Source organism: Glandiceps talaboti, chromosome 16 (assembly GCF_964340395.1).
Source record: "Glandiceps talaboti chromosome 16, keGlaTala1.1, whole genome shotgun sequence".
In the NCBI taxonomy this organism is placed as follows: Eukaryota; Metazoa; Hemichordata; class Enteropneusta; family Spengelidae; genus Glandiceps; species Glandiceps talaboti.
In genome coordinates this window covers 9,187,542-9,209,619 of record NC_135564.1, presented here as the reverse complement: position 1 = coordinate 9,209,619, position 22,078 = coordinate 9,187,542, and the positions used below count along the sequence as shown (strand labels likewise).

Below are 22,078 nucleotides of genomic sequence, written 5' to 3'. Positions count from 1 at the left end.
TTTTTATTTTATTTCTTTTTAAAAAAAATTTTTCGTATGTGAGTGTCTAGTTCAGGTAGTTTTGTTTTCCATTGTTTTCCATATGGTCTCTGTATTATTGGTTTATTCTCATCTGATGTACAGCCATTGCAGATTAAAAGAGCAGTTTTATATTGTCTTTTCAAGTTGATGTCAGTTTCCACATCCACTATTTCTTGCGCGACTTCACGATTTCGCGATTTTATTTTATTTTTCTCGAACACGTAAAAAAAGTTTAGGGTCGGCATGAAAAACTAGATGGGGTTGGTTAACCGGAACCAAACAACTTTTTTATTTGGCCTGAGTAGAAATTTCATTACTATTTATACATATTTCAATAGTCTGTTGTGCATATACTATAAGACTATGAAGTGGCAGTGTAACAGTACAAACCGTTGCTTTTATACTCAGTTTTATAAACATGAATGAAAAATCATTATTTTCCCAGAAGTTCATTATTTCATATATAACCCTGGTATTATACCATACAATGTTGTTTTTAATGTTTCAGACCATCACCATTAGCACTTCAGTGATGTATTATTTGTGAGATGGGAACACCAAGCACCAAGTGAAATAAGAGACGATATTATGGCTGGTGACGGAGACAGTAACTTTGATAAACTCTTAGAGGCAGTGAAAACAGGTGACTTAGATGAAATCAAACTATTGTTACAATCGATAGGAGCGGAAGATACATTGATATTGCTAAACAAAGAAGATACCGTAAGTTATACTTTATTTCATTTTGTTTCATTACAACTCTATAGAGTCTAGAGGCTATCTATGACTTTGAATCTTTCTCCACATCTAAAGGAACGACAAGATTTTGTTTCATTACAACTGTATTTATAGTCAGAGTCTAGAGGCTATCTATGACTTTGAATCTTTCTCCACATAGCTAAGATGCAATTTCAAATTCAACTTGAACAAATTCACCAACACAGCAAATCTTAAGTATTATGTTAATCCGAATATTGAAGAAGGATTTAAATTTAAGTCACATACTTCTAGACTAGTAAACTGTATTTATAAGGTAGTCAACTTTGTTTGTGCATATATCAAGTTGTATGTTAGAGTTTTGCTGACTTAATACTCTATGAAGAAAGTGAAAGATGTAAAACTCTCAAACCTTTTAAGTTTAGTTTTGTTGAGACCATCCCTGCAGCCTTCTTTTTTCAAGTTGTAAATATACAGTCAGAATTTATAGTAGTTTATCTCTTACCTGTGACTGCAGTTTTGTCGATATGATTCCAGATTCTACCATTTTCTTTCAAGATGGCACATAGATTTAAGTTAATCAGTGAAAATTCCAACATTGTTATTCACCCACCCACTGGTATTAGGTCATGGACTAAAGAAAATGAAACCACACTTCAGAATATGACCTTTAACCTTTGTAGTAGGCGTACTGTTAGTACAATAGTTAGTTACTTGACAGGGCCAGGTGTTGTGCTAAATCAAGTACCATTACCTCCTGGGGTTTTTTTCACAAAGAAATAATACAGCTTGTGAAGGAGATGTTTTATTTGTGTTAGGTAACAAACACATGCGTGGGAACTATAATTCATTACTGTTATAACTTTTGGCTCAGGAGAAAGTAATGAGTCAGTATTTTACCAAAACAACTAGCAATATTTCAAAACTGTTTTTATGAGGATGCATACCTTCTCTTGTTTTTGTTAGCATAAGTCCAACTGCTTCCTGCTAAGTCCAACTGCTTCCTGCTACATTGTTACAGTCCTATTCATCATTGTAGTTGTTTTCAAATAAAGTACTGTAATCAGATCTAATCTAATGAAATTTAATTTGATACAATACAATACAATACAATACAATACAATACAATACAATACAATACAATACAATACAATACAATACAATACAATACAATGTAATATGATATATCATTGGGCAGTGGCCACCAGCTGCAATTGATATCCTATGAGGAGTTTGTTTTTGTTTCTTGTTTTGTTCCTTTTTTGGTTTTTCTTTATTTCTTTTTCTTTTTTTCTTTTTCTTTTTTTCTTTTTTTTTTGGGGCGGGGGTAATTAAACTACACCTGTCTTAAAAAGAGATAAATAAAAGGAGACATACACACAATATACTACATTTATAGAGGATTCCTATAGACTCCACATGTCTACACAGACAGTACTGATATCAGGGGTGATTATAGATTCATGTTGGAAATGATGTCTTTGGAGCAATTGAGTCCTTGAAACCAGTCTAATATAGGCTAAAAATGTATTGTTAGCATCAATTCTAGGCTTGCTTTCATGGAGTAGTATTAAAACAAAATCATGAAATGTTTTCCACTAATATTCAACCAGCTGTTGATATCACTATATACATACAGTGACTCATGCTTAAATAATTTGTTAATGTATGTATGATGTAGTGAGAATGTTAATGGTTTTATGACACTGACCTAGGGTGACCCCTTAAGTCATGTGATCAGTTGGTGTGCACAGTAACCATGGTAACAAATGTAAATAGGGTTAGGGTCACCTTGTACACTCACTATAGCTGGTTTTAAACAGATTGTCTGTATAGCGACACTGAGTGTCTGTCTATATGTATGTATGTATGTATGTATGTATGTGTGTGTATGTATGTATGTATGTATGTATGTATATATGTGTGGGAGTGTTTGTATGTATGTATGTATGTATGTATGTATGTATGTATGTATGTGCGTGTGTGTGTGTGTGTGTGTGAGTACATATGTGTGTGTGTGTGTACAATCTGAAGTGTGGAAATTGTCAGTCTTTGGTGGGGACGGTACAAAATGTACTTAAAAGTGCATGTGTTGAGTTGGGAAATTGTTCAAATCAAATGATTGTACCATTTGCATCAAAATGTAATTGTGAGAAAAAGAATAAACTAAGAAACTACTTGGTGAATTTGTCTGGAAGGGTCTGTAGATGAAGATTTATTCAAAACATGATGACATCATTGTTAATATGCAAATTGGGAAGACAAATGTTATTTTTGGTCAAAAGACTAAGAGAAGCCTAGATGAAGAATTGTTTAAAACATGCACCCATTGCTATATTCACGGAGTCACAAAACTTTTATAAGCATGACCAACTTTCAGATTCAAATTGTTTATATGTTGTTGTTTGTTTATTTTATGTCTTAGAATGGAAATTCTGTATTGCATCATGCCTGTCAATTTGGACATATAGGTGTCGTTTCAGAGCTGATCAAGAATGGAGCTAATGTTAATAAACGAAATAAAGTAAATATCTATTTCATAATTTTCGTAGTATCAGTTTATTTCCTTTGCTATAGTTTCTTGTTCTTCTAGTCTTAAGCTTAATCTAAACCTAAACCATAACAGTAATTTTTATTAAACAGTGTGACTTCACAAGGTCCTATAAAAAAAATTGGCTTCTTCCAGTTATCGTTCAATGTAGGATAAAAATACTAATAATGCCTCAGACCCCCCCCCCCCCCCCCCCCCCCGCGCCAACTAAATTCACTAAAATTGAAAATTGCTTGAAACCACACAATCAATTTCAAATCAGTATGTAGTGGCTTGAATATAAAGCCAGTATGTAGTGAGTGAAAAATAGTTCTTTGTTGGACACTTTACTTTATTTTAGTGCAATACATTTACTTAAGCAAAAATTCTTCCATTTCTCGATTTGACATTTTTAAAGAAATATTTGTATTCAGGGGTACAAAACATCCATTAAAAGTAAAATTTATTTTGTAGGATGAGAACTAAAATGGCTCAACCCACCCACCCCAAAGTAAAAGAATTTAGTTTTATATCCTACATTGAACTATTGATCTCACCCCTAAGTATCTAGTTTTGGTGTCTTAACCAGCGAAATTATCAACATCAATTTCTACTTAGATATCTCTCAATCGAATTTGTTGCAATTGGTCAATATGTCAATTATTAAATTGATAATTACACCCACAGCATGGACGAATACCACTTCATTGGGCTGCTAGATACAACCAAGTTGATATCACTGTGAAATTATTACAGAGCGGTTCTGAGATTGACAGTAAAAGTATTGTAAGTTTTACTGTTTATTAGTCTGGATCGAGGTCTATCCATGGCTTTGAAAAACTTAGAGGAATGAGAAGTCATGAACCACAAAATTGTTCATGCAAATGAGTAAACCTCAACTGTTAGAATTGACAGTAAACACTCAATTTATTACTGTGTGCAGAATTCTGTGATAGATAATCTCAGCTCCTTGTTCCTCTAGAGAAGGATTCAAAGCCATAGCTAGCCTCCAGACTAACCAAACATGACGTTGATGACTGTGTGAGTGGATGGCTTTGTTTGAATTTGGAATTTGAAAAAAATAAAGATGACGTAATCATTTTTGTATGCACACAATGTGAGAACTAGCTGAAGATTTTAAAACTTTCCGGTGGCAAAAATATCTAGGTTTACAGTACATTACCGGTATATGTATTTGGGCTAGCTGTCAGACCCAGTGCCAGGGGAAGAATAGAACCAGCACAGTAAATTGGATGTTCTCAGTCCAAATGAATAAATTTCATAAATTTGACATTTCAGGAAAAGTATTTTCATTTAGTTAATTATTAATTATTAGTATTGAATGCATGTCATATGTGAATCATGGACATTTATTGTTATACTCCTTTTGTGATGTAATTTGCTGTAATTAATATTTTCTTTGTTTTTGATAGTTCAATTCCACACCACTCCAGCTACAAAGATTTCCAATGTTGTAAATATATTAGTTGAGAATGGAGCAGACCTGAATGCAGTCAATAAGGTATGCTGAAATAATCACTGACTAAACCATCAAGCTTTTCAGTCTGTCTTAGTTGATGATCCTCAATGACTCGTTCCATACATACAGCTGACCTCTAGGTGGCGGTATTATCTGCCAATTATAAATAGGTGGCTTGGTGCCCCCATCTCTTGGGGGTTATACTAGTGTCTGGCATCAAACAAAACAGATTGAAAACGCTATATGCTAGATAGTTGAACTGAGTTTACCCTTCGTAATTCATTTCACCAAACTTAGCATCAAACAAAGCAGATTGAAAGCTCTATATGCTAGAAAGGTGAAGTGATTTTGAATTAACCTTTGTAATTCATTTAATCTAAATAACTGATTTTTGGTACAATGTCAAAACTATACTTGTTGGTAGTGCTTCACTGTATTTTCCTAAACCTTGAACTGTTAAGTTCAATAGCAGAATGTGTTGAGTAGAGCACTTTGCATTAGGATTAAAATCTAGATTTGAAATAAAGTTGTCCAGAACACAAGAATGATCCTATAACGTAGGCCTTATTGCTTTATTGATGAGATAATAGGTAATGTGATGACCTGGGATTGAAACATATTTGGCCCTTTAAAACTCACTTTGAAACTTACTTTCATTCAAATTGTCTTTATTTTTGTAGGGAAATATGACAGCACTTCTCCTTGCAGTAAAGAAGGGCAATTATCAAGTTTGTCAAGCACTACTAAATCCTGAACTTGGAGAAAGAAAAGCCAATATAAAGGCATTGAAGGTATACAGTGTAAGAAATTTTAACGCAGTAAAATGCTCTGACTCCAGGGTGCTCTTTGTATAATTGCTACCTATATATATATATGATTGACAACTTATAAGTGTACATGTGTATTATGAATATTTAAATGAGATCATTGGATGTAGATTAAGATATGTCATGTGTGTTCATTAGATATCTTGATGTGAGTGCTGGATGATAGAGTGGTACAACATTGTATCTTACAGAGTACATCATTGTATCATTGTAAACAACAGCTTTACATCACCAGCCATGACACACCAATTTTTTGATGTGTCCAAGAAAAATAAAGCTCTGTTTATTGAGAGCGAGTCTTAGTTAGATCAAATTCAAAGAAAGATAATAGTTTTTTGATCCAGTCTTTTTTTTGCATGTACAACAACAGTATGAACTTGTTCACTGACAAAGATACTTAATAAAGAATCTTAATATTTCTTAATATTCAATAGAATGGAGAAAATGCGCTATTCCTTGCAGTGGCATTTGTGCTTAACACTGGCGTATACTATGAGGAAGTGAAGAAACAAACTGAAGATGTCATGAAAATTACACAATTATTGATTGATGAAGGTGTTGATATAACCTGTAAGAATAAGGTGAGTTTGGATACCAAGTATCTAGTATGTACTAATCCAATATTTTTATTGAAATTGGTCCCAAAAACTACGAAATCTTTAGAATTTGTCATGTTTATAGTTCAGTGTTTCCAATGCCTGCTCGCCAAATGACCAAATGTGAGAGAATATCATATTTGGTGAGATTTTTGAGTTATGTTTGATTATCCAATTAGAATGAATCTTATATCTGGATCACATTATAACAGCCAATCAGGTTGTGTTTGTAGGAGATATATTTAATGGCAAATCAGGATTAACCTTGTTGTGTTTGTTGGAGATAATACCAATTAAGCACTCTCACCCAAGGCAGATATTTGAAAAAAAAATTATAATTTCATTATTCAACTTTCAGTGAATGTTTTGTAGTGTTACTGTTTTAAAAGTAAATTTGTTGATATTAGTGTTCTGTATTTTTCTTGTTTTACAATGCACCTGCTGAAGCTAAAGTTGTGTAATAAAGTTAATTAATGAAGATGGACATCTTAATCATTGTTTTGTGAAAATCTTCTTTTGTATGTGTTATTTGCTTTTAATTCATTTGTATATCACTTTTTTCATATTGTTATCTTTCAGGATGGAAGAACTCCTTTAGAATTGGCAACAAACAAATACAGAAGATCAAATCATAGCATAGTCAAAGCTCATTACAAGCGAATTATGAATTTACTTTCCAAAATCATAAGTGTAAGTCACTTAAATCACTATGTTTCAAGTCTCAGTCTGAACAAAAACACAGTTCATTAGTGAGACAAAAGACCTCCAGAATGTCAGGATTTTTGTCCATGTTTTGCATTTTGTTATTTTGTCATGAAGGTAGTGGATATATAACATATTTGAAAACTTTGACAAAGGTATTTGTCATTTAGAAATAGACATAGTAATATTTATGTTCATTATTATGAATAATGTAAAGTAGTCTGATGTCCATATTTTAAATATGTTATGAATAAGTTAGATGAGGTTTTTTTTTACAAAAAAAAGATACCAAAAGACCACTAGTTGTCAAAGCAGCTGAGATTTATTGATTATTTGCACAAAAATTTGCAGTTAATTGTAAAGGCAAGCCTTTTTTATTCCAGTAACTTTTTATGTATGGAATACGAATACATCATATGAAATAATATGGTATGTAATGTAATGTAATGTAATGTAATGTAATACTATATAGCACTATATACTTTATGCCATCTGCATAAAATGTATGTGAAATTTGAATGATTTTCCATCTGCACTCTTCAAAAAGTAGTAAATATTTTTTCTTAAATGTGATTTATAAGTCTGTTTATCCTAAGCTATAATGAATATATTAACTCCAAACGGTAATGCATATATCCAGTTCTGAGGAATATCACGAATGTGCATGTTTTCCTCGATCATATTTTTTGTACCTACAGGAAAGAAAATATGATAAATTAATGAAACAAATGCAACAGCCAGTTGATGTTATTAAATTATACATGTGTGGTCATGGTGGTGTAGGTAAAACAACGCTTACAGGCTCACTACAAAGGGTAAATGTCTTTTTTTGTTACAGAAATTGTAAAAAAACTGGAATTGCTGTTGTTGTTGTTGTTGTTGTTGTTGTTGTTGTTTTTAATTTGTGATCACATTTTCATTTTTACCCACTAGAGGGGAGGTTATGTCACATATACTTGTCTTTCTTGTCTGTCTGTCCATCTGTCTGTGGACACGATTTCTCAAAAACTACTGCATTATTTATAACCAAACTTGTAACATGTATGAAGACTGAGTGATAAAACCATATCAAAAATTTTTCATTTAAATGTTGACATATGATTACATGTTCCACACAATTTATTTGCACTGTTTATATTGAGATGTATATATACATAAAGTATACACAATGCTGTCATCAAGTAGTCAATTTTAAAGGCAAGAACTTTTTAAGCTAGTACTTCCAGTGAATGGTTGGTATATTTTTTCAATGGGGAAATTTTATTGTGACAGTCCCAGTTCCTACTTCAGTGTGCAAGTCAAATTGTGCTTTGTTTTATTTCAGACATTGCTGCAAGCTACATTACAATTGTGGGACAGGGAAACGTCTCCTCCTCCTGGACAGGATAAGAACTATACTCCTACTGCAGGAATTCACATGAGTACTGTGGACATCCCACATGTTGGTAAAGTCAGTACATGGGATTATGCTGGTCAGTCGGACTACCACCCAACACATTCCATGGTCCTTGGAGCTCAAAATGCTTTATATGTGGTCATGTTTAAAATAGCAGACACTATCAAAGATACTAATCAGTTAAAACCACCATCAGATACTATGGAAGAACAGTTACAGCAGGTAACTTTCGAGAACAATCCTTTGAATACCCATTCTTCATTCAGAGCCGCCAAGGAAAATATGAATGACCTAAGGGGCTTTTTCACTATGAGTCACTAGACGAGTAGTGACAGACCCCTTAAATCATGAGCATTTTCTGGCTAAATGAAGAAAAACATTAGGGAATAGTATCATTTTACCTCCGCAAGGGTACTAGCACAACTTTTTAATACAAATAATCAACAGAACAGATAATGTATTAAAACAACTTTTTGATCATAAAAAGCTATACAGATCATAATGACCAATATCTGCACCTGTCAATCATATCAGCAAGAAAACACAAAATTAGAAATTTAAGCTACCAGTATACATATAGTAATCAACCATTGTTTTAATATGAGAATTTTGAAATAAAACATTTACATATTTGTTTGTGTTTGTAATTTGCTTACATGTATCTTATCAGGTGCTCACATGGCTACGTTTTATCAAAGCAATAAATATTCCATGTGCAGACACCAGGGATGATCCTGACCAGACTGTAGACAAACCTACTGTAATACTTGTTGCAAGCAGAGCTGATTGGATACAAGACTACAGGAGAGAAGGTAAATATGACATGATAAACACCTGTATTTTCTTTGTTTAAAGCATATTTTGCATGGTATTAGATAAATGATTGATCAGTTATTATCCTCTTTTTTCTTTCTTTTTTTTTGGTTTGACATTTGAAGTACACACATATATCTATACATTTAGTACACAATCAATCCAATGGGCTTACTAAAGGTGCAATAAATAAAAAGATCAAATATAAACAAAAATTACAAATACAACCAAAATTTAACCTAAATTCTGAATTACTAATACTAAATACAAACCAAGTTAGAGATAAGAAGAAATAATGCATTTCAAAAGAATTAAGCAAACACTTGGAACAATTAATCTTTGAGGTGAAGTTGTCATATTGAAATGCTATACTTATCAATATTGACCAATACAGAGGTGTAAAATTGTTCTATTGAAATGGGCTCATTTCAATCTGTTCAACAGTGTTTGGATATATTTGAGCATTCATCTACGTATTTCTGAACACATATCCGTTTGCAGCTATTTCTTGGCCAGCAGGCAATTTATTGTTCTTATTCAAACCTTTCACAAAGATGAGATAGCATACGAAAGTCAGTTTGTCGATCTCTTGTATTGGTCTCCAATTTTGTTGTAAAACCCATTTTATACTTGCTTAAATTCAATGACACAAAGGTCTCACTCAGGTTTTCTTGTAAAATTTATTTTGACTTTAACTTTGACAAATACTGTATTCTATTAATACTCCATGTGTTAATTTGTAGCTGAACAGATAGCCATCAAGATCAAAGATGAGGCTAAAAAGTTGTTTGGTGATTCCCTGAATATACTAGATGACTTCTTTATACTAAACTGCCACAAATCACAGGATAAGGAAATGATGGAACTAAGACGGTGTTTAAAGGACAGGAGAGAGGTGATATTACAGGTAAGACAAATATGTTTGACCAATAGGAGAGAGGTGATATTACAGGTAAGACAAATATGTTTGACCAATTGGAGAGAGGTGATATTACAGGTAAGACAAATATGTCTGACCAATAGGTGAGAGGTCATATTGCAAGTATTACAATATGAGCTAGATGATATTGAACGTAACTTCCATAATGTGTATTAGTCAATGAAAGGAAAAGTGATGATCCAGGGTACAAAGAAAACACAATCGGCCAATAAAGAGATGATATTGCAGGAAAAATTAGAGTCACTTGTCTTACATGCGAAAAAATTGATAGTGTGAAAAGAGTGCAGATTTCAAGGTAATTTTACAGATAATTTATTCATCAAATTTATGATAATGAAAAACTTCATCTTTGAAATTACTAATTATATAGAAGTGGCCACATTCTAGAACTATGCACTGGGAAACATTTCTGAAGGCTATTAAAAATATAGCATCAATGCTAATGGCAGCGCTACTTTATAGTGAAGAGCACACACCCGAGGACAATGCCCCTGACCTGTAGAATTCCTTTTGTTCTCAAAGCAGAGGGATTTGAGGGGGTATTATGTTGAGTTAGGATTTTTGATTGATAAAAGCCAAAATTATATATGAGGGGTTACAAGTGTGCATGTCCTTATTTATGTTTAGTTGTCATTTATGCAAAATACAGCTCCTGATGAAATATGCTCTGAATGCAATATTATAGTTAGACATTTTTGTACCATATTCTACACCATTATTTCTAATTAAATTAATGACAGAAACAGAGGACAATTCCAAACCTGTGTGCAGAGATACTGAAGCTGAAAGAAGTCAAGTCTGAAGAGCAGCAGTCTATGCCAGTGTTATACTGGTCAGCATACTACAAGAAAGTCAAAGAGTTAGATCCATTGATCAAAGAAGATTTTGTGAAAACAGCAACAAACTATCTTCATGATATTGGTGAAGTAGGTATAATTTTGCATTAATAGAATTTTTTTTGAATAATTTTCATTTCTTTATCATCTATATTTGACCTGGAAGTTCCATTTCCTAATGTTATAAGTATTACTATTCTTGTACATTACAATAGGACCAGGCTTAAAAGGCTGAAAGGATTACACATGGACTTAGTGATCATCAATTGGTTAGGCCTAAAAAACAAATTGTTTGGTTCTGGTTACTCGGCCACACCTAGTTTTTCACACCGACCCTAAACTTTTTTTTTAGGCATTCAAGAAAAAGTCTCACAAGAAATAGTGGATGCGGAAACTGATATCAACTTAAAAAGACAGTATAAAACTGTTCTTCCATCTGTAATGGCTGTACATCTGATGAGAAGAAACCAATAACACAGAGACCATATGGAAAACAATGGAAAACATAACTACCTGATGAAAAGAAATATTTACAAAATCAAAAAACCATCTACCTGCTCCACCATATATAAAATTGAGTATAATCAGAACCACACAATTTTTTTTGTTAGGCCTTACTTTCCAACTGCTAACCAACATGATTACTTAACTTGTCTTCTCCTACATCCAAAGTGTGGGCAGCACTTGTATAATTGTTTTACTTCGCATAATAGTTGCCCGAGTGTGTAAAAAATGTCATGTCACATGAGGGAAACACAAAGGCAACTTCTTTTTTCCTGTATCATGTCTTGATGAAGAATAGAGATATAAAAATATATGTTTGCACAAATGTACTGAAATACTATCTTTTTTGTGACAGGTGTTATACATTAGGAAATCCACAGAAATGGATGATAGTGATATCATCATTCTTCATCCTGATTGGCTGTGTAGAAGGATCATTGGACCACTGTTAGCCACTGATATTTTCTCTCAGTACAAAACAGTCCTTCAGAAACAACAAACTTACACGAAAGAAGATATCACAAAAGTTCTTGGGGAGGATGTTAACGTAGATCTTGTCATTCCACTCTTGGTTGAATTTGAGCTTATTATCCAAGCAGAGCTGTCTGATGAAGGAGAATTGTGTTACATAATTCCGGGATTACTACCTTCAAACATGCCACAGAGCCAATGGAAAAAAGACACATCCATGGAACATTACTTTGGTCGAAGGATTCAATGCCTTGGTGACCAAGACATCTTTTCACCAGGATTTTTTCCCAGACTTCAAATACGGCTGTTAAAATATTTTTCCAAACTGGGAAGACCTCCAAAATATATTTGGAGAAACAGTATCAAAGTCTGTGACAAGGTCGAAGCATTAGTGTATTTAACAAATGATAATCGAGGAGTGCACATCTGTGTGAGAGCAAGATGCAAGGGAGATATAAAAAGCTGCTTTGATCTGATGGAAGCAGTGACGGCACATATATATGCTGTGTTAGCTATTAGTTGTCCAGGTACCAGTGTTGTCATGCACATTCTTAGTGCATTGTCACTTAAAGACCATAGTGATCAAGAAGATGTGACGCATTATCCACTCCCAAGGATAATTGAGGCAGATGAACGAAAAGAAGGTGTGTATGATGAACGTAATACAAGAGAAGAAGCCATCACAGAACTGTTATGTCCTGGGTACGATAGGACACTTCTCATGGAGAAGCATGAGAAATGCGATATTACTTGGATGCTTCACGATTACCGACAGTCATTGGTTAATCTGTTAGAGCCTCACCAACCAATAGGTTGCAACCACAGAATGATGAGTCAGTTCATGGGATTCCATAATGATGACCTGAAGGCTTTTCAAAGCCGCGCATCATCCTCTCAAACATTAACAACTACAGACTTGATGTTTGACCAATGGTCTCGTCACTGGGCAGTCATGAAGAAGAATGAAAACAGAGGTTTGGGGAAATCAGAATCAATATCTGGGAATCCTGACTCTGAGTATGTTGAGTACAAAGAAAGCAGTATTGAGAACCTTAGAAGAATTCTGAACCATAAGTGTATGCACAGAGACGATGCCATAGAAACCATTGACATGATGTTCAAGAGCTTGGAAAGCTTAAGAGTGCCTGGAATTGAATCAGAGCTGGCCACGTAAATACATAAAAGACAAGATAAAGAATTTGCCAACATTAACTTGTTGTATTGATGCCATGGAGTATAGTTTATTTCATGAGGCTGAACTAATGTTGACCAGCAGTCTGAAAGAGTGATAGAACTGTTTGACCAGCAGTCGGGAAGACTGATAGAACTGTTTGACCAGCAGTCTGAAAGACTGATAGAACTGTTTGACCAGCAGTCGGGAAGGCTGATAGAACTGTTTGACCAGCAGTCGGGAAGGCTGATAGAACTGTTTAACCAGAAATGTGAAAGGCTGATAGAACTTGTTGATCAGCAGTCTGGCCATGCCAGTACTTTTACTAGACTAAGTACAGTGTAATGGCAATATTTCGATCGGTTCCATTTTTGCAAGATTATTGGAAATAAGTAAGGATGTGAACACCTTAATGTTCTCTTATGAATGAAATTCCTGACTCTTTTCCATTGAGTTGAAGAGTACATGTTGTATATATGGAATATATATCCCAATTTGGATAGTTATCCTGGGATAAAAACATAGTGTATTTAACATAATTACCCAAATTGTGATAAGCAATTTGTTAATTAAATTGTTGACAGGTATCATTAATTTATCCCAATTGGGTTAACTATGCTGATCAGGATAAACAAATAACATTATTTGAGATATAATACTCTTCAAATGCATGTACTGAAAAATTGTCCTGGACAACCTATGTCCAACACCAGGCTTTTTTTTAGGTCTTTGAGAGTAGAATGTATACTTGCCTGTTTCCACATCTGTAATGTCGTGGTTACATATGCCAGAGCAATCAAAAGGCATTTATCCCAATCAGGATACCAAAAATTTATCCCAATTATTTCAAACAGGAAAATGATTATCTGGGTCGGAAGATATTCCAGATTGATATTAGATATAAACTTGTCAAATCATTGAACAGAGGGTTTTCTTAAACCATGTTTGGGATAAGAAAAGTTTTGTGCTATGTTTTACTCCGTACAGACTCAACTTTCAAACAGATATCTTTTTAAAAACATAACGTGTTAAAGCTACACTAGCGGTAACTGGAGCATTAGTTTTTCAATCAGACAACCAGTAATATATTCACTGAAAATTGTGGAATTGCTGATTATTTGACATTGTACATGTTAATTGGAGGTCTGTTTTATCCGTAAGTGGTACAGAAAGAAGTTCAAATTGTGATAAAATCGATGTACTGTTTTTAGGATGTGGACACAAAGATCAATTTGACCGAATTTATTGTACCAATGTTTCGTGTACAGCTACACATACAGGTTTACCCATTTGTGATTCAACACTGTTCAGGCCTGACAATATTACAAGTAAGTCATTATATCTGACAAATCAGTTTTGAAAAAAACATTCCAGTTGCAGCTGGTACAGCTTTGAGAGATCAGTCCAATATTTATGTGGAACATACCGTGTGAGTACATATCATATCAAGTTATTTTTTTGTCATGGTATTAAAGAAAAACAAAGTTTACAAAAAAAATGGTATCATTTGTCATTTTATTCATTTCCAAGAGACTATTTTCATCCCTTCGAAAAATTCACCCTGTGGTTGTCCAACATAATCTGGTAACAATGCTAGATACACTGGTAACTTTGCTGCTTCATCCGTTGATATGTTGCCTTGGAAACCATTCATCCTAGTACTCGTACGGCCAGGACAGCACTGAAAGAAATGACACAAGATGTAGGATGAATCTTTCTATATACAAAATGTACTAGTATTACTGTAAATATAGTTTGATGTATGTTTTGTATATTGGGATAATTTCTCTTATTCACTAATTTGTAATACAATTAATTATGAAATGCAAATCACATCAATGATTATCTTATAGGACAGACAAAGATGTGGTGATCTCAATTTTATTGGCCAGTGACATAGAAAGCAGAGTAACCATTGCATATTATCTACTTGGTAAACATGATTATTTATGCAAATCGGTCCTATTAGACATAAACCACACCCATATCATTACATGTAATATATTCGACAAGTTAGACGAAATTCTTGGCCACCATTGATAATATTACATTTTCATTAGCAAATACCATTGATTATGAAAGCCTTACCTACCTTACTACAATATCAATATATCCTTAAATTAGATGAAATCATCAGCAACTCTTGTGAGTATGATTGATTGTGCAAATTAGTTTAATCTGGTATATATATCTGCCCCTTACTGGAAGGTAACAATGTTCAGCTTTCAAACATCAAAATTTAATGAAGTTCCATGTTCTTTCTGTATATTATCTCTGCACGTGAGCACAGCAATTACTCACTAGGCATATATTTCAAATGTGATTTCAGCTAATATGGGAATGATTGAATGAATGAATGAATGAATGAATGAATGAATGAATGAATGAATGAATGAATGAATGAATGAATGAATGAATGGATAAAATAATTGATGAAAATTGATGAGAACAACAGGGTAGAAAATTATGTCACAGAATATTGATGTGCAGGAAACTAGGAGGTGTGGTGACTTCGTAAATAGGTAAACGGTAAAGGGTGAAAGAATGATGGCTATCCCGATGGTCAATATCCAACTGATCGACAGTCGACTGGCTGATTCATTTCCCGGATTCATTTATACTAGTGGATTTTCGGATTTAAAAAAAAAAAGTAGAATCCGTGCCAGCTCTTTGCGGCAACAGTAGAACACGCTCCCCAAGGTTTGTTCCTAGGCTCTGGAGGCTCTTCCTCGACAGCTTGAATGTATGTACATGTACCCTAGAATTATATAATTGAAACCCCGAAGATTTCTACTTCACTAGTAACGTATACTTACACTGTTAATCAAGATGTCTCTCGGGTCATTTGTTAGATTGCGTCCAAATATCGAGGTCATCACAATAAGTGCCATTTTACTTATAGCATATGAACGTAGATCAATATCTGGCCAACCCTTCTCCAGGTATTCCCCCTCTTTGACATCTCTGAAAAATACAACAACCCAGAATAGTATTTAAGTAAAGTACAATGATGACGAACTATAAAATGTCTACAATCGTTAAAATCAACATGACTCTTATCGTGTTCCTCTTCTTCGTGTCTTTTTTTCATTCTCCTCCTCGATTACCACCACCACCACCACCACCGCTGCCGCCACCACCACCACCACCACCACCACCACCACCACCACCACCACCACCACCACTGTCTTCTATTACGGGTATGTGGTAGTATTAAACTTGAACGTAAATAAACTAGTATATATATATAATGACTTTAATACATACTGTAAATATTCTGCCATCAGATATACCAAATCAGCTCCTGTAATATCTGGTGGTGACCTGAATTTATCGGAAAGTTCGGTTGTGAGTAGATTCAATGTCTTGATCCCACGTCGACCTGCTAGTTCAACAATTCTGAAACACAATAATTTCTTTGTAACGTGAGCAGATCATTTAAAAACTTACCCTCCCAAATTCGTATCTTAAAAAAGTAATTTGTTAATACAAGTAAGACTGAAACATACTACCCAAACTTCTAAACCAGATATATGCAGTTGAGTGTGTATTTATGAAGTAATGTATCAATGTATGAGATATATAGTTTGAAGTACACAAAAATCAAATTTGAAAATAATGTTTGATGATGAGCTAAAACTTGCACACTCTATATATGCTTATTTATTTATTTATTTATTTATTTATTTATTTATTTATTTATTTATTTATTTATCTGTTTATTTATTTATTTATTTATTTATTTATTTATCTATTTATTTATCTATTTATTTATTTATTTATTTATCTATTTATTTATTTATCTATTTATTTATTTATTTATCTATTTATTTATTTATTTATTTATTTATTTATTTAGTCAAAGAATTAAAATTATTGTACTGATCTCACCTGCCATGAGGTCTGATTATCGGTACCAATGATTCGTATACAGCGTACCTCCCGAAGAAGTTACATCGCAATGTGTTCTCAGCCTGTTCACTAAATGGTACAGGGCTGTTAATCTGAATATAAAATGTTACCAAGACTTGCATGTCTATTAACCTTTTATCTGAAAATTGATGGACGTCATAAATAACGGTATCGTCATTCGTAGCACCTTACTTCATAAAATATAATGCTAACACGATTCAACTAATGTATAGTACCTACTCTCACAGACAAGTCTGTGCTTCCTCAGAAGCTCAACATAATGACGACACTTTCTGAAATATATGCTACCCCAATAAAAAGGAGGAATCGGAGTTTGTCGTTGGCTTTCTAATCTAGCGATTCGGCAATCCGTACAGGCCAAAAGTGCTAATCTTTGTGTGTCTGTAGTGATTGTATTTTTCGGTGTTATAGACTATTTTAACCCACTAATTGGTCGTTTTTCGTAGGAATGTAGCTATAATATCCTACAGCAATATATATATATATATATATATATATATATATATATATATATATATATATATATATATATATATATATATATATATATATCAACATAGATATACGGGTTATTGGCTACGAGAATTAGATTATGAAAGAAAACAAGAAAGTTAAGTATTCTCATAGACCCTCCGGTTGGTGGAGGGTTTATGGTATTCTGCTTGATATACCTCCTTCAATTAAACCTGGTAAATGTATGCAAATAAGGCGGGCACAACGTATCGGAGAATAATAACAGGGGCTACTAGCCTTATACAATATCCCGGCATTGTCAACCAATACATCTAGTCCACCATACGTGTCTTGTAGATATTTCTTCACACTATCAATACTTTCCTGGCTAGTAATATCTAATTGGTGATATTTAGGATTTAAGCCTTCTTCTGCCAATGCCTTCACAGCTTGTTTTCCCTTCATCACATCTCTAGAGGTTAGATAGACATGACCATTAAATTGTTTGCATAGCGCCCTCACGATGGCAAAGCCAATGCCTCGGTTCGCACCCGTCACCTGTACAGAATCGAACACATGACGGTACTTCTGTGATGTGCCACAGTAAGGATTCTATATGGTCGCTGATAAAAATGTCTAATCTATTTTATAAGTTTGAAGTTAGGAAGCCTTCAGTAATTACAAGGGGAAGAGTCGTCCCGAGCTGTTGCGTAAAATAAAATTTTTATTTTAATAAAATTAATTTAAAACAATAAAAAAAACAAGGTTTGTTTAAATGCTGCCAGACACGATAGTCTCAAAATCAATGGTGGTTGTTTCTCAACTACTACTACTACTACCACCACAGACAGGGAAACATGATTTTGTTATGGTGTTGATATTTAGAGAGTAGAGACAGAGAAGCATGTGATTTTGATATCGAGAGACACATCAGTCAAATTCACTTGTATATCTCAATTTAGACTACCAATGGTAGTGAGAGTTTGGTCTATGCATACAAGATATTGCTAATGTTGAACTGATTTTCCTTCCCGACCAAAGAGCGCATCTTCGACCGACAAGGGTCGCCACAATGTCTTCCCGATAGGAAAGGTCGTATATTAAGGATGGCAATCAATTTGCTTCATGGTAATATTAAGGACCGGCCAGTTTCTCCAGCCTGGGGGGGGGTCACTTTATTCTAAAACATGATGACCCCCCCCCCCCCTACATATATCATATTCTTTTGACAGGTATTTTTTGATCGTGACCCAGTGTGGACATGCTTGACCATCTTGCAAATACATTAGAAGATCCCGGGATAGCACTATCATTTAATCATTGACTACACAGGGTAAATATCTGTTAAAAAAGGAGTTTAATAGCATCTTGACTGTAAGAGGTAGGGAAAAGAGGTTGAGGCTGGGACATGTCATTCTCTTGTGTGTGTGTGTGTGGGGGGGGTCCTAGGGGGTCTCCCCCTAGAATCGAAGCTCTTGAGGTTTAAAGGCCAATTTTATGCTATTCAGACCCTTTCAAGCAATAACCTCCAAGCTTTACAAGACAGCATCATCAAGTACCAGAAACTATTCTTTATAACTTTATATATCGGGTTGAAATATGTTCTTACAAAAAGTTAAATGGCATCATTACAGTAAATGTGAGCACATCTAATGGTCTGGAGTTTTAAGGCAATTTTAGACTATCTTGGCAAACATTTCACATCTTTAAAAGACACTATCTTCTCAAATTAGCATAGGGTGAAAATATTAAGAATAGCTTAATACCATTATAACAGTAAAGAGGTCGGTGCATCTGATTGTTAGTTGAATACATGAATGACCTCTGGGGGAGGGGAGGGAGTCCTTGGGGGTTTCCCCTGACAGATCTGGAATGTTTTTGTTTTTATTAAGGCAATTTTTAGTTTATGCATATATCATAGCCTTTGAGGTAATATTTCCAAGTTTTGAAAAGCTAACGTAAATGTAAGTTTTAAATGAGTTTCACATGTCAAATAAAAGTGGGCCCCCGTAACGTTGGTATAGGGGCATTAATATTGCATGTATAGTCATAGACCCTACACGTGTAGGGTCTATGGTAAAGTAAAGTCACTAGTATGTTAGAGAACTTTAGGTGGTCATACCTAGTATATATTACAAATTGGAATCTGATGAGATGTGGTGATTTGTACTGTCGATAACATGTAGTGTCCAAAATAGAAAGTGTATTAATCCCTTCTGACAAGTTCATACTGAAGAGTAGAACAATTTAGATTAACTTCTTTTATAAACTATCTATGAAGATTACCATTACGAAACCTTCAAGTTCACTGTGACGTTTGTCTCAAAGTGCAATATAAGTGAAGCATTGATTGTGAAACAGCCAAGCATTTACATGACATGTTCTGTAAGTAGTGTGGTAGATAGGTAATACATGTATATGTACATGTATAGTTATGTTTGAACTCTTACGTGAAGTAATATTAAAGAATTGATGTAAGAAACAGGGACAAGAACAAATATTACCATGTACCACATTTCAGACAAGGCTATGCTATATGCCATTGTAGAAAAAGATTTTTTTCTCCCATCATAATCCAAAACACAATACCCCCTCCCTTAACAATTTTCAAAACAGCATGACTCCCCCTCCTACAGCCAATTTCAAAAACAGGGTGACCCCTCCCCTACCAGTCCACCGCCCCCCCCCCCGGGCCGAAGAAACTGACCGGTCCCTTAGTGTGTCTTGGTACTTTTACAAACAGTATACTCAGCTAGCATATACACACACGTGCAAATCTCAAGGATGGTGGAACACCATTACTAGTTCATTGTGGTGGTATTTTTGTAGAGCACAGAAAGCTGTCAAGAGTATCAGCCTTGGTGCAAGGAGCTGGAAGTCAAAAATCTAATCTGACATTGTCCCTTAGCCGATATGTAGACTTGAACGACTAACTCTGCTCTATTCCGCTATCCTAACTGACATTTTGATGTTTTTACTTTTCGTTATTGGGAACGGAGCGAAAAATTATTCAAAAATCAAAATGTCGATCAGTTCGGATAGCGAAATTGTGTTGTAGGATTGTGGTTCAAGTCGACGGCTAGGTAGGCTAGTTGTCCCGGCGCCCTAGGCCCGACTTTTACCAGCAAGGTCCATGACATGCCAGGAAAGGTGAAGGTGAACAATTTAACATTACACAACTTGTTTCACTTACCAGTGCAACACGAGGATTCATTTGGAGAATCTTGCGGTCTGTAATACACGTAAAATGACTGAGTTATTTGACCCAGGTTCTGTAGTTGTTGGAACAATGATTAATGATTGGTGAACTACTCATCGAGGGCCACAGTGTAAATAGTTGTGTTACCAGAACTTTTAATTATATATTCGATTTCCAAACAAACAAATGTAAATCTATAAATCATGTAACATCAATATGCCACACATCACTATGCTAAGGGACAAGTCAGTTTCTTCAGCCGGGGTGGATTTTTCCATCGGGCCGATGAAAAGTCACTGACCCCCCCCCCCCCCCATCTGTAAAAAAAACTGAAAACATAGTGACACCCCCCCCCCCCCAATATATCGTATTTACATGACAGGTATTTGATCGTGACTCAAAGTCAGTTATCAAGGTTGAATGTCCCCAAAATGTGCACTTTCCAGGTTGAATGTAAATTTGGTATTTTGTGGACTTTTATACATGGCTTTTAATACACTCCAACATTTATTTTCAGTACAAATAAGTAAAACAAATGTGTTTCAGCTTGACTAAATACTTTATACATGTAAGAGAGTGTCATACTAAATTAGCGACTACACATGCTACTATATATTCATGGATTTTTTTCTTCCATCAAAACGCAAACACAGTGACCCCCCCCCCCATCCTAAAGTTTCACAAAGTTTCAAAACAGGATTACTCCCCCACCCCATACTGCCAATTTCGAAAACAGGGTGACCCCTTCTACTAATCCAACCCCCCCCCCCCCCCCCCGGCCAAAGAAACTGACCGGTCGCAGTTTCTAAGTGTTGTCACTACTTCTCTAGTGACTTGTTTTGACAAAGGCCCCTTAGGTCACTCATATTTTCCTTGGGCTGAACAAAGAAAAATATTGGGGAATAATATCTTAATTGTTTTGATCCCCAGTATCTGTACTATGTTTACTTTTGGACAGAGATAGTAAAATTTATTATATATCATTTTTTGCAACGTGAATGAAATAGATGATGAGTTTTCACTCTTATTTTCATGCAAGGAACTCAAATCTGAAAAAATTATATTGTTTTAGATTTGTAATTTGAATATTTTCACTTTTTTCACTATCTCACAAAAAGTAAAAGTCTTAAAAAAATGATAATGAAACACAATTATCTTGATCATGCTCAATTTTTAAAGAACACAAATTAATAATATATGCTGACCCTTCAGTAGCTCCATGCAGCAAGTTGATTGTATTATATATCTTTAATCTTTATAAATCGTGGACCTTTATATTTCAATTTTTTCTTTCAAAACTTATACCATACCACACTCTCTGGTAGTATGTGTAATGTCATCAAGATTCATATCAGCACCACATTATCTAAAAGTTCTTTTTAATTTCAAAAATACCGGTACAATATAAAGGGGGGTGGGGGGTGGGGGGTGGAGGGCGTGATCTTCTCTGTAATGTACTAATGAGTGACATGAGGGAACAGGGAGCCAA

At 34.5% G+C, this 22,078-nt stretch overlaps 2 protein-coding genes across 2 annotated transcripts; one reads left to right on the top strand and one right to left on the bottom strand.

Moving 5' to 3' along the window:
* The first annotated feature begins 700 nt into the window (after window positions 1-700).
* LOC144447334 (death-associated protein kinase 1-like) lies at window positions 701-14,436 on the top strand. The gene is made up of 11 exons (XM_078137301.1): window positions 701-744; window positions 4,702-4,790; window positions 5,429-5,539; window positions 6,010-6,156; window positions 6,751-6,861; window positions 7,572-7,688; window positions 8,198-8,491; window positions 8,940-9,081; window positions 9,826-9,989; window positions 10,763-10,948; window positions 11,718-14,436. The coding sequence occupies exons 3-11, from the start codon at window positions 5,435-5,437 to the stop codon at window positions 13,005-13,007; spliced, it is 2,556 nt and encodes an 851-aa protein (XP_077993427.1). The 5' UTR covers window positions 701-744; window positions 4,702-4,790; window positions 5,429-5,434; the 3' UTR covers window positions 13,008-14,436.
* An 87-nt stretch (window positions 14,437-14,523) lies between these two features.
* Window positions 14,524-20,604, bottom strand: LOC144447755 (carbonyl reductase [NADPH] 1-like). Its single transcript, XM_078137838.1, has 6 exons — window positions 20,584-20,604; window positions 17,688-17,948; window positions 16,896-17,008; window positions 16,272-16,403; window positions 15,821-15,968; window positions 14,524-14,685 (listed from the first exon to the last, which is right to left on the bottom strand). The coding sequence occupies exons 1-6, from the start codon at window positions 20,602-20,604 to the stop codon at window positions 14,524-14,526; spliced, it is 837 nt and encodes a 278-aa protein (XP_077993964.1).
* Window positions 20,605-22,078: the final 1,474 nt, after the last annotated feature.

Excerpts from the sequence above, each read along its gene's own strand:
- LOC144447755 (XM_078137838.1), bottom strand. The coding sequence starts at position 20,604 with ATGAATCCTCGTGTTGCACTG. Across the intron at positions 17,009-17,687 it reads ATGCCGGGATATTGTATAAG|ATTAACAGCCCTGTACCATT; the intron begins GCTAGTAGCCCC and ends TTTTATATTCAG. Across the intron at positions 15,969-16,271 it reads CTGATGGCAGAATATTTACA|AGATGTCAAAGAGGGGGAAT; the intron begins GTATGTATTAAA and ends TGTATTTTTCAG.
- LOC144447334 (XM_078137301.1), top strand. The coding sequence starts at position 5,435 with ATGACAGCACTTCTCCTTGCAGTAAAGAAGGGCAATTATCAAGTTTGT. Across the intron at positions 8,492-8,939 it reads TGGAAGAACAGTTACAGCAG|GTGCTCACATGGCTACGTTT; the intron begins GTAACTTTCGAG and ends GTATCTTATCAG. Across the intron at positions 10,949-11,717 it reads ATCTTCATGATATTGGTGAA|GTGTTATACATTAGGAAATC; the intron begins GTAGGTATAATT and ends TTTTTGTGACAG.